The sequence below is a fragment of the Impatiens glandulifera genome, chromosome 1 (assembly GCF_907164915.1).
Source record: "Impatiens glandulifera chromosome 1, dImpGla2.1, whole genome shotgun sequence".
Lineage (NCBI taxonomy): Eukaryota > Viridiplantae > Streptophyta > Magnoliopsida > Ericales > Balsaminaceae > Impatiens > Impatiens glandulifera.
This window is the reverse complement of record NC_061862.1, coordinates 87,850,402-87,864,215: the sequence shown is the minus strand read 5'-3', so window position 1 is coordinate 87,864,215 and position 13,814 is coordinate 87,850,402. Positions and strand designations below refer to the sequence as shown.

At 30.2% G+C, this 13,814-nt stretch overlaps 1 protein-coding gene across 1 annotated transcript; it reads left to right on the top strand.

The window, feature by feature from the left end:
* Positions 1-8,323: 8,323 nt before the first annotated feature.
* On the top strand, positions 8,324-11,520 carry LOC124935367 (G-type lectin S-receptor-like serine/threonine-protein kinase At1g11410). Its single transcript, XM_047475808.1, has 7 exons — positions 8,324-9,611; positions 9,694-9,837; positions 10,091-10,275; positions 10,357-10,567; positions 10,639-10,876; positions 10,969-11,116; positions 11,215-11,520. The coding sequence occupies exons 1-7, from the start codon at positions 8,336-8,338 to the stop codon at positions 11,518-11,520; spliced, it is 2,508 nt and encodes an 835-aa protein (XP_047331764.1). The 5' UTR covers positions 8,324-8,335.
* The last annotated feature ends 2,294 nt before the right edge of the window (positions 11,521-13,814 follow it).

The following is a 13,814-nucleotide window of genomic DNA, read 5'->3' as shown; positions in this document are numbered from 1 at the left end:
TTAGACATGGTCCGATCAATAATTAATACATATTAGATATTTTTATAAATAAGAAATATTATTTATTTGTGAAATAAAATAATATATAATTAATGGTTAATTATGGAATTTTATTTAATACAAAAGAATTCACTTATTTGCAAAAAAAATAGAAGTGAATAGAGAGAGAATTGTTCCTCTTTTAAAATGACTTTTGCTATATTACAGTGAGAACTCCAAAAGGAAGAACTCATCTTTTAATCTAGCAATTGGATTGCTTCCCTTTTGTCTTTTTCGTCCTAGCAGTCGAAAGTAAAGAGATCTAGTCGGGCTCGTGTGGACCAAGTAGAGGAGCAACACGTGGGGCTCTCGATTATTCATTACTACCAGATCTGATCCGGTTCACGCATCAAAGATATATTTCTATAAACTATATATCATGATTCTATCAATTATGCATGATCATATGATCAGATGTTTAGATTAGATCTATAAATTATTCCGCTGCGAACATCTAATTAACCTACAATTTCAAGTTCCCTTAATCCTAAAGTGGACAAGAAAACTGATTCCCTGAGGCTGAGTTGACATTGGCCGACCAAACAGGGTCTGAACCGGATGAGGAGGATCGAGATACTTGGCTTCCATTCATGAAACTGGGTCTGGACAGTAAGACAGGCCTAAACCGGTTCCTTATTTCATGTAAATCTGAAGATGATCCCGGAACAGGGGAATCAGTTTACAGGCTAGATATTACCGAGTCGCTGGAGTTGATCTACCAACAGGGTGCGAATCGGATTTGGAGAACCGGACTGTGGATTGGAAAAGGTTGGGTGCGAATAACACATGCGGTGATGAATCAATTTATTTTCAATGTGAGTTTGATGACAAAGAAGATTAAGTATCAGAATTTATTGACATAAAGAATCATGCCGAATGGTGGTCAGGATTTTTATGTTTCGTGTCGATGCAATTGAATTAGGTCAGAAATCATTGTCTCAAAATTATTTTTTTTAAAAAAAGTGATCAAACTTAAATTTGGACATTAAAAAAAATAAAATAATAAAAAAATAAGTATAAATAAATATATTGAAGATATTATATATTTGTTTGTTTTTAAAAGTATTAGAGGCAGAATATGGACAGAACAGAGCTGTCCCCAAAGTTGAGAGAAGAAAAATTGTTCATCACAAAAATTATGATAAAACGAGTGAGTGATTTTGAATTTTGCTTTTTTTTTTTTTTTTTCGGGGTGGTTGATGCCGACCTAAACCCCTTATTAGATTCCTCGTCTCTGTTTGAATGTTATAATAATTTTAATTAGATTTTGGGTTCAAACTTATGTAGGATTTTTTTATTTTAAAATAAAATTTTACAATTAGGAGGATACCTAACTTGTCTCGCCGTAAGATTGGTTCTGATGGACGGATACAAAATAGCATCTCCCCTTGGTTTCTAATCAACTACTGGTGAAATTGAAAAAAATAATCTCAAACATAGTTTAGACTCTTACCTTTGTTAGTGTTCATATGATGTTCACCTGATCACAGATTTTGTTGAGAATGAGTAAATCATGCACTCGTCTTGTGTCTATTTTCAGCTAAATATTTGGAGTCACAAAAATCTAAGGGGAGACGTATTAAAGTGGCATACATTATTGTGGTCTCCATCTCCATATTGTTAGCCCTTAGTGCACTATATTGGTTGATAACGGTTAAACAGAGAAAAAGTAATTCCTAAAATATTTCCTACTAACAATAAGATTATTGAATTATTTTATTTTTATGGTTATAAATATATATACCACATTAACATTGTAACCATATATAATGAAATTACATATTGAAAGAGAAAAGAACGTAATATATTGTTTACTCCTACCAATGGCTCCACAAATGAGTGTTGGTCAACCGAAAAGTCGTTGAACGATTTTCTCTTTTACGATTTCAATGCAATTGTTGTAACGACCAATAATTTTATCCATTTTCAACAAACTGGGAGAAGGTGGGTTTGTCTCCGTTTCTTATGCACATTAAAGTGATTAAACTATTAAACTGATTGTTTAGTTATACAATCTACTTTCTTGCTTAATCAATTTTGACACCATATGTTGGGACGTTTAAAGAATGGATTAAATATTGCAGTTAAAAGGCTTGCGGAAAATTCAGATCAAGGAGTAGAAGAATTTTAAGAATGAAATTTCTTTAATCGTTAAACTCCAACATAAGAATTTAGTGAGCTCCTAGTTAGGCTGTTGTGTTCAACAAAACCAGAAAATACTGGTGGTATATGAATACTTGTCAAATAAGGGAAACTAAATCCAAGCTCTTATTTGACAAGTATTCATATATGATCATTTTCTCATTTGATTGAATACAACCTCCAGGAGCCTCACTAAATTTCTATGTTGGAGTTTAATAATTATAGAAACTTCATTCTTAAATTCTTCCACTCCTTGATCTGAACTTTCCACAAGCCTTTTAACTGCAATATTTAATCCATTCTTTAAACGTCATTCCACAAATTGACAAAATTGATTAAGCAAGAATGTAGATTGTATAACTAAACAATCAGTTTAATGTGCATAAGAACCTTATAAACTGAGCTAAACCCGCCTTCTCCCAATTTGTTGGAAATGGAAAAATTATCGGTCGCTACAACAATCGTATTGATATTGAAAAAGGAAAAATCGTTTAACGACTTTTCGATTGACCAACATTCATTTGTTGAGCCATTGGTAGGAGTAAGCAATATATTACGTTCTTTTCTCTTTCGATATGTAATTTCATTATATATGGTTACAATGTTAACGTGGTATGTATATTTATAACCATAAAAATAAAATAATTCAATAAGCTTATTGTTAGTAGGAAATATTTTAGGAATTACTTTTTCTCTATTTTAATGTTATCAACCAATATAGTGCACTAAGGGCTAACAATATGGAGATGGAGGCCACAATTATGTATGCCACTTTAATACGCCTCCCCTTAGATTTTTGTGACTTCATATATTCAGTTGAAAATAGACACAAGACAAATGCATGATTTACCCATTCTCAACAAAATCTGTGATCAGGTGAACATCATATGAACACTAATAAAGGTAAGACTCTAAAACTATGTTTGAAATGATTTTTTTTCTTTTCAATATCACCGGTAGTTGATTAGAGCAAGTGCATCTGTTACTCTAAATACAACCATCTATGTTATATTAGATTTTTTAACAAAAAAAATCTTCAAAAAAAATCATACATCAGTTAATCTAAACATTAATTCTAAAATAGAAAATTCTAAAATTTTGACTCTCCTATTTTAAGTTTAGCATATCAAATACAAATTCTATAATTTTTTAATAATTCTTTCTCTCTCCTCTCTCTTCTATAATTTTTTTAATAATTCTTTCTCTCTCCTCTATCTTCTCTACCATTCTTTTTTTTCTACTCTGTCTCTTTTATTATAATAATAGATTTTGAAGGAAATAAATATTTTATAATTTTGTAGGATAAAATTGTAAAATTTAGAGTAGTTGATGTATTGACCAGTTAAAATTTGAGATGTTAAATAAGTTTATGTTGTTTTAATGTATTTTAGATACTCAGATTTAGAGTAGCTGATGCAGTTGCTCTTAGAAACTAAGGGGATATGCTATTTTGTCTCCCGTCCCACCAACCTTACGGATAGACAAGTTAGGCAGCCGCCTAAAGCTCCTCTAGGGGACACTTGTAAAATTTTATTTTAAAAAAAATCCTACATAAGTTTGAACCTAAAACCTAATTAAAATTATTATAACATTCAAACAGAGACGACGAATCTAATTAGGGATTTAGGTGGACATCAACCTCCAAAAAAAAAAGAACAGCAAAATCAAAATCATTCACTCGTTTTATTATAATTTTTCGATAATTTTCTAATTCTACCTTAAACAAAGATAAAAAAACGTCTCAATTCTAATTTCTGAATACGCAACTGCATTTAAGTAATTTAACCAACTAAATTAATTATCTAGATTATATATATTCAATTTAATATAAAATTATTAATGTTTTCAATATAACAAGTTAAATTAAAGATAGATAATTTTTTTTTTCTCTCAAATTTTGGGGATGACTTATTCTGTCATGATTCTGCACCCAATCACTTTTAAAAACAAGCAAAATATAATATCTTTAATATATTTATTTATATTTCATATTTTTAAAAAGTTGTATTCTTTTGAAAATGAACACGGGTTAATATTATTAAAGATAGTGTGGATGTACTATTATTTGAAGTTTCATTTTTTCCAATTTGACCACTAATGTCATAATTTGAATAAATTATTTTTATGTCTTACTTAATTAACAGATATTTTGTGATCTATATGATCCCTTGCATTAATAAAATATAAGTCATTTTTCATAAATGATAACTATAAATAATTATTATCCTTCCATAACATTTTTAAATGGATATCCTTTCTAGAAGATACTATATATATAAAAAATTATATTTTTATTTAAATTAAAATGTGATTTATTATGTGTATTAAGCTATTATTAAAAAAACAAATAACCCGTTTATACTCACATAACAAATCAACAACCCGATAATTTATAGGCAAACGTTTTATATATATATATATATATATATTTATATATATATATATATATTTATTTATTTATTTATTTATTCTTAGAGGTGACCACATGGAAGAAAACACAAAAAAGTAGTTGGAACATAGTAAGTGTTTTGATATAATCTTATATTATTGTCTTTCAAATTCAAAACGATTTTTTATTAAAATGTTTTAATGGTGTAATTTGCAGTGATTATATGTCTTCAGAATATATCACGGAAAGATTATACTTAGTCAAATCTGATATATTCAGCTCCAGTGTCATATTGTTCGAAATTATAAGTGAAAGAAAAAACAAAATTTGTCATCCCCACGATTAATTTAATTGGACATGTATATTATACTAAATATGTTCATAATTATAACACAATTAATTGATGATAATATCATGGAGTAATATATATATATATATATATATATATATATATATATATATATATATATATATATATATATATATATTTATAATTTCATTTTTCAGGCTTGGGCCAAATGGAATGAAGGTAAGGTTTTTGATATAATTGACTTGAGGATGGGTGATTCATGGCCACGAGAAGAAGTTTTGAAAAGCTTTTAGAGGACTTCTATGTGTTTCAACACATTTCATTATATTGATTTTCTTTTTTCTTTCATTTCTGAAAAATAATATTGGTTGGGTTTGAATTGAAAATCGGTGTTAAATTATTTAAATTAAGTAATTTAAATTTTTAAATTTTGATTCGAATTTGTTTTATTTTTTTTTTATGTATATAGTAGTTTTTAAAGTCCTTAAGTAAATTAATATTAATTTGTAATTTTAATATATTAATATTAATTAAGAATAACAAAAATGTAATAAAATCAAAGAATAAGTGGAGACATATAGTTTAAAAAAAAAATCATGTTCACAAACTAATAGTCTTCACCGATCACCATTGGATTATTTAAGAAAATCTTAATATTTATTATTAATTATATAATTCAATTGATGTCGTTTTCCATATTGACTTGCTTAACCTCATTTTTTCTTACTGTCCCACTTCATTTAATATATTTTTTACATCAAAAATAATATTAAAACTACAATATTAATTGTTTTTATAATTTATTTAGAGTTTTTTAATTTTCTATCCATCCTATTACGTGTGATTTTTCTCGTGGCGTTTATTACTTCATTGCCATTTGACGCAATCTCAATTTTTTTTAAATAAAAAATATTTTCCTAATGTCCAATTGCAAACATACACCTCCCTCCACCAAATCAATACCTAATATCATCAACACTTAAAAAAACATATAATTGACCCCTCCTTAGGTTTTTTAATATATTTAAAATAAATCAATGTAATTCAAAATTAAATTCCAATAATAATAAAATAATGTAAGTCATCAACTAAATTAAAATATGATGTAGTAGCTCATTCATATGTAAGAGCATATTAAAAATTGAACTGTAAACAATAGATTCTGTTGAAATGTAGTTGAATGTAGAGAAGTTAGATAATATAGAAAATGAAAAAAAAAAATATTAAAAAAATATCTGTAATGTGCGTTTTTTTTAATATCATTTAATAAAAAATCGTTTAAGCATAACCAAAAAATGTCATGAAAAAAGTTATGTACAAATCGAATACATTACAATAATTAAGTAACTCGAATATCTTTAAGAATAACAATAACATCTACACACAAATTCACAAGTTTTCCGGATCTAATCTCCGGCATCATCATGATAATGACATTGTGAATAATTCTTAACGACCTACTTTCGTTGTTAAAAGTACTCCGATTTTTTTCAACAGATAATCCACCAAAAAATTACAGGGATAGAGACTCATCTTTTAAGTCTCGCATTTTTAATCGCCCCAATCATTGCCTCCCAACCGCCACTAACAGTTTCCAGCTTAGCCCATTGTATTCCAGACAAATTCCACAAAAAGACTTCATATACTTGCAACAATGTGACAATGTAAAAGTAGATGAGAAGTTGTCTCAACCTCTTTGTAACACATACGACAATTACTCACAATAATCATGCAAACACATACGACAATTACTCACAATAATTATGCATTTTTTTTATACATCTATCGTCAGTGAGAATTCCGCCGTGAATAACACTCCAACCAAAAAATGAGATCTTGTTAGACATCTTAGACTCCCATAAATTTTCTCAACAAAGATCAATCGAGTTAACTTAATTGAACAAAGTGTAGCAATGTCTCACATGAATGTTATTCAGATCACACCACCGCATAGAATTTCGAGAAGACGAGTTTAACCCCTTATTTCTAACTATGAACAAAAGTCTATTATTGGACATGCTTTCCTCATTGTTCAATTTTCTTTTATATTTGATACGGTTAGCAAAACTACTAGACTGAATGTCAAACATATCCTTGACTGATTAATCTCTACAAATAGAAATAGAAGCAAGCTCGGGGAAAATATTCGTCAAATATTTACCACCACACCAAATGTCGTCCCAAAACTAATCGAACGTCCATCACCCACAATAAAAATCGACGAACTTTCACTTATAGTAGTCGTCTGATACGTATCATTCATAATGCTATTATTATTATTATGATTTCTGAGATTCATTCAGGAAAGCCGGTAGAGTGTCGAGAAGTTATCATTCTTCTCGAGGACTTACGAGCTCGGTAATCTATTGACTAATGTTTTTTATTTTTTATTTTTATTTATTTTTTCTTCATGTCATGTTTTTGAGTTTTTAAACGATTTTCATCATATTTAATATATATGGACCTTTTTCAAAATATATATTTATATGTCATTTTTAATTTTTAATTTAACCAATTCAAATTTTATGGGTAGATCAATCCACAAATTAATAATCCGACTAATTTTATGAAAACTCAATGTTTTTGAGGAAAATGCATTTATATAAATATATTAAGAGAAGTGATAGGAGAAGAGAATTTGAGAGAGGAAATGAGGAATGGAATGATGTGTCACTATATCACTGGTTGAAAAAAAAATGATAAATGGTGATGATAGAGAAGAAAGAGAAATTTTGTTATTTTTTCGAGCAATTAAATTACGACGTCATTCCCTTTAAAATTCTCTCTCTCAAATTTCCTCCCCAAATTATTTCTTAATATATTAATTAATTATTTTATTTAAATTAGAACAAAAATACGAGCCTTAATTTAATTTCTAATATGTATACAGGGTTTCTCTTTCAAATTCCTTATCTTGTTACCTTTGTTTAATTATATAAGGTTGTGTGGCTAGTCTAAAAGCAACAAAATCAAGTATTGTCTTCTTTTCCGCGTTCAAATCTTCACTAATCGTTGATAGGTTGACACAATGTAGGGTTGGGTTGAGAAAGAGATTTTTATGATTAATTAAACTTAATTAGTATTAAAATTCAATTGTTTTGACTACAAAGTCGTAAATAATAGGAGCATTATGACCATTTTAATTTGAAAAAACAAAAGTTAAAGAAGAATAGTCAGAGAGATGAGCTGGGAAGGCAGGAGCAAGGGATTGTTAATTTAAAATTTTGGACATAGATTTGTTAGATATGAAGTAAAATTTTGGTAATTATTAAGTAAAATAATAATAATAATAATAATAATAATAATAATAATAATAATAATAAAAAACTTTTACTTCATATCTAACAAATCTATAATAAAAACTTTACATAAGATGACTTAAGCTAGCTGAGGTTAATAAGGTTCTCTCTTCCAGTTTATGATTAATGAAACTAATCATGGGATTATCTGTTTTAATGTTAATTATCTGTCTGCTTTCCCAACAACTCTGTTGCAACTCACTAGACACCATAACCGTCGACAACCCTTTAAAGGACGACGGCAGAAGCTTCATCGTCTCCAGCGGTGGAATCTTTGGTCTTGGATTCTTCAGCCCCGGCAAGTCATCCACTAACCGATATGTCGGAATTTGGTACTTATTCTCCAACCAAACCGTCGTCTGGGTTGCCAACAGAGACAACCCTGTTCCTGATTCCTCCGGCGTTCTCTCCCTGGACGGAACAGGAAACCTTGTAATCCTCTCATCCTCATCCGGATCAGACCCAGTCTGGTCAACCAATGTCAACTCAACCTCGGGCTCAGGGAATCAGGTTTCTTGTCAACTTTTGGATACAGGGAACTTGAAATTGGTTGACGGAGAAGAAGAAACGGTAGTATGGCAGAGCTTCGATCATCCCACAGATACTTGGCTTCCATTCATGAAACTGGGTCTGGACAGAAAGACAGGTCTAAACCGTTTCATTACTTCATGGAAATCCAAAGATGATCCCGGAACAGGGGAATTCTCGTACCAAATAGATCTTATATCCGCTCTGCCCGAGATGATCTTTCAACAGGGGATTACGAATCGGATATGGAGAACCGGACCATGGATGGGACGCGGTTGGGTCGGAGTACCACAGATGGCAAGAACCGATTTTATTTTCACGACCAGTTTCATTAACAGTCCAGATGAAGTGAGTGTAACGTATGTCATGTCGAACGATTCGATCTTGACTAGGGTCGTGGCAAATGAGTCGGGAATTCTTGAGAGACTGACGTGGAAGGATTCGGATCGTCAGTGGCATGCGTTTTGGACATCGAAAACGGAAGAATGCGATCAGTATAATCACTGCGGCGCGTTCGGAAACTGCGACCCACAAATGACGCAGAGCAGTTTTAAGTGCATATGCTTACCTGGGTTTGAGCCAAATTCGACGACTGATTGGAACACCATAAGAGATGGTTCGGACGGGTGTGTGAGAAAGAAAGATCGACCGGTTTGTGGGGAAGCAGACGGGTTTATTAAGGTGGAGCAAGCTAAGTCACCTGATACCAGAGTGGCTCGATTGAACTGGAATATGGGAGTAGAAGCATGCAGAGAAGAATGCCTCAATAATTGCACATGCACTGCTTATGCAAGTGCTGAAGATCCTGATCACTGTATAACTTGGCACGAAGAACTGCTCGATATCAGACTCGTTCAAGGTGGAGGCCAGAACCTCTACGTACGCGTCGCTGCCATCGAATTAGGTGCGTTTAAACTCAACGACAAATACTTTACAAAATTAAAAGAAAAACTAATAGGAAATCACAATTTCTATCAAATTTTCAGCTGAATATTTGAAGTCGCAGCGGTCAGTTAAGGTCAGGCATAAACAACAAATGGTGTACATAATTGTGATCTTTACCTCTATAGCATTAGCCATTGGAGTCTTATTTATGGTTTACTGGTTCATAATAGTTAAAAGGAGAAAAGGTAAATAAGTAAACTCTTACCTCTTTCCAAAAATACTGAAAACATATAATATATTAATAGTTTAGTGGTTTTAATATAAACAGTTGAGAAAAAAAGTTACATTATATTCAAGCTCCTTCAATTTTGTTCGGTTTCTGCCCACAAACAGTTTGTAAATTCCTATTTCACACTATATAATAAGTATCTTACTTATTATTTTATTGGATGACTTTATTTTTATTGAGAATTAACTTAATATTAATAATTAATACAGAGAGAAAGATAAAGGAAAGACAAATACTGCTTACTCCAGCTGACAGTTCATCGATTGAACCTTCCACAACAGGAAAGCCTTTTGAGGATTTCCCATTTTTCGAACTTAGTACCATTGTTGCAGCCACAAACAATTTTTCCATTTCAAACAAACTCGGACAAGGCGGATTTGGCTCGGTTTATAAGGTAAATACAATTCATATCTACAATATTAAATCTAATTAATTTCTTGATTAATCAATAAATATACTACTTAAATTAATGCAGGGATGTTTAAAGGATGGAGTAGAGATTGCTGTGAAAAGATTAGCGAAAAGTTCACATCAAGGCATCGAAGAATTTAAGAATGAAGTTTCGTTAATTGCCAAACTTCAACATAGAAATTTGGTGAGGTTGTTAGGATGTTGTGTTGAACATCATGAGAAGGTTCTCGTATATGAATACTTACCAAATAAAGGCTTGGACTCATTCATTTTCGGTACGTGGCCAAATTATCGTATTTTAATCAAGCAAATATAAAGTTAACGTACAACTAAAATTTTGATGCAGATGAAGAGAAATGTTCTCAACTAAATTGGGAGAAACGGTATAACATCATTTTGGGAATTGCAAAGGGAATGGTTTATCTTCACCAAGATTCTCGGTTGAGGATAATTCACAGGGACTTGAAAGCTAGCAATGTTTTGTTAGATAATGAGTTGAATCCTAAAATCTCGGATTTTGGAATGGCAAGAATTTTTAAAGGCAATCAAAATGAAGCAAATACAATAAGGGTAGTTGGAACAATGTAAGTGTTTTGACAAAATCTTTAGGTAGTATATATTTCAAATCCAAAATATCATATTCACCAAAATGTTGTGATATGTATTACATTTGCAGCGGTTATATGCCTCCCGAATATGCCATGGGAGGATTATACTCGATAAGATCTGATGTCTTTAGTTTCGGTGTTGTATTGCTCGAGGTTATAAGTGGAAGGAAAAATAACAGTTATTATCGAGAGAACACGATTAATTTAATCGGACATGTAAGTGTGATAAAATAATTAAGTTTGATCATTACAATCTGCACTTTGTAGTACTTTGAAGTGATATATATATTTGATAACTAACATGTGTTATATAGGCTTGGGAAAAATGGAAAGAAGGAAAGACCTCTGATATAATTGACTCGAGGATGGGAGATTTATGGCCAAACCAAGAAGTTTTGAGATGCATTCACATAGGACTTCTATGTGTGCAAGAACATGCTATGGACAGACCAACTATGTCGGAAGTTGTTTTCATGATATGCAAAGATATGTCTTTACCTTCTCCAAAGCAGCCCGCTTTCATCTTCAACGGACAAGACATGAATGCATCGGATTCATCGACGAGCATTAAAGTGAACTCCATAAACAACCTTAGCATTACTGAGATCATAGCTAGATGATTTTTTTCCAACTGTTCCAATACATTTAATGAGTCTGGTATATTGAATGTTATTACCTAAATAAGTTATTGAACAATAAGGGGGTTGTAACATCAGAAATATAGCCTATACATAAGTGAAGAGTCAGTTTTAATCAGACTCCTATTGAGAATAATTCATAGAAATTTGAAGTTAGGAATGTTTTATTAGACGATGAGTTGAACCTAAAATCTCGGATTTTGGAATGGCTAGAATGGTTAGAGTTGATGAAATGGAAGTTAATATACAAAGAATTAATGTAGTTGGAACATGGTAAGTATTCCCGCATAATCTTATAATAGTAGTATACTTTTAGGTACGAAATATCAATTATTAGCCCCATAACAAAATTAATTTAATTGGACATGTACAATTCCTAATTTTATCAATCTAATTTTGTCTTTCAGAAAGAATTGGGACTTGTGAAAATAAGGTCATGTCCTTGAGATTATTGATCCAATTTTGGGTGATTCATTACTTCGCATTCAGTTTGGTTTGTGGTTGTTCAGAATTAAGATGAATATGATCCAAGTATAGTAAATGTAAGAATTTATAAAAGTCACGAGTTAAAAAAAATTATTTTCAAACAAGAAAAATAACTAATTTTTCTATCTTTCACCCAATACACCAAGATACACATTTAACAACTTATAGTTACGTGGAGTAAGCTAAAATTAAATTATAAAAAAATGACTTTTTGAAAATAATATTAAGATAAAAAGGAAAATGATTTTGCTGACACAATAATAATTTACCGACCCTTTTTTTGTTTATTAATTTATTTTTAAAAATAAATTCTTAAATTTTAATTTTTTAAAATGGTCAATATATAAAAAAAATGATAAAATCATTTATTTACTACAACAAAATACTGTATGAAATGAGAAAATAAAATAAAAATTAATAAAAGTCCTAAAAACATGAAAATAATAAAAGAATATAAACACGATACCTATTTTTTTAACTCGTGATCCTTATTTATAAACCCTAAAACACCTCATTTAGAACACTATTGGAAAAATGAAATGTTGATATATATAGTCTTGTATGTCCATGATGAGGGTTTTTGCGAACTCAATCTTATATGCATAAGAGAGTCTTTTGGAAGTCAAGCCCAAAATCGAGCTTTTTACTCTCTTAAGAACTTGAAGAATTTTAAACTTCAAGTTGACCATTATCTCAATTTGGAGTATATTTGGGACCTGTTTATCTTTGAGCTTTGATTGGTATTTTCACTTAATTAACTGATAATTACAATTTTTTTTTATATTGTATAGGTAAGGTATTTTACCCATTATTAATACTATATTTTTCTCTATTGTGAATTTGTGAACTATTGAAAAAAAATATTCCTTATAAAAGAAGTAATTTAAAATAATTCAAAGTAGAACCAAGTCTACTTGAAAACTTCAACTAACAACACATTCATAAATAACATATTGAACGTTTCAAAGTCTAGTAGACATATTTAATATGTTTTGGTACTAATTAATGTGAATAAGACTTCAATAATGCAAAGCCAATGGTAAAATTTATGATCTCAACTATAAAATTTCGATCACATATATAATTATGTATACACTAGGACTAGGTCATCTAATATTTAAATGATTTTCACTAAAAACGTTATAACTTATAATAAAGATCATAATCTATATATATATATAATGATGCTTAATTTTTAAAGTGTCCGGATTGCCGAGGGTCGAGAGCTGTGGTTAATTTGAATATATGTGAGAGTAAATGGATACTTGGGTCGGATTGTGGGTTGACCCGCCCATAAACTTAAAACGGTTAAAAATAAAATTAAAAATGCTATAAGCGAGGTTCGAACTTGTAACCTAACAAAACAAGTACAACCCTTTTAACTAACTAGGCTAATAACACTTTATACTTTAAATTCAACCCAAAATTTGATAAACGCGTGACATTTTAATAATATAAGTTCAAATTTTTAAGTAACTAATCTATATATATATAATGATACTTAATTTTTAAAGTGTCCGGATTGCCGGGTCGAGAGCTGTGGTTAATTTGGATATATGTGATAGTAAATTGATACTTGGGTCGGATTGTGAGTTGACCCGCCCATAAAAAATTTACCGTAATATTTTTTTCACGGTTTTTTATATTATTAATCGTGCAAATGCACGGGATACATATACTAGTTGTGAGTAATAGTGTTAACTAAAAAAAATTACACAGTATTGTATAATCCATATATATATAGCCATTAATGAACCTATAAGATTTTTTTTAACACACAAAATTGAAAT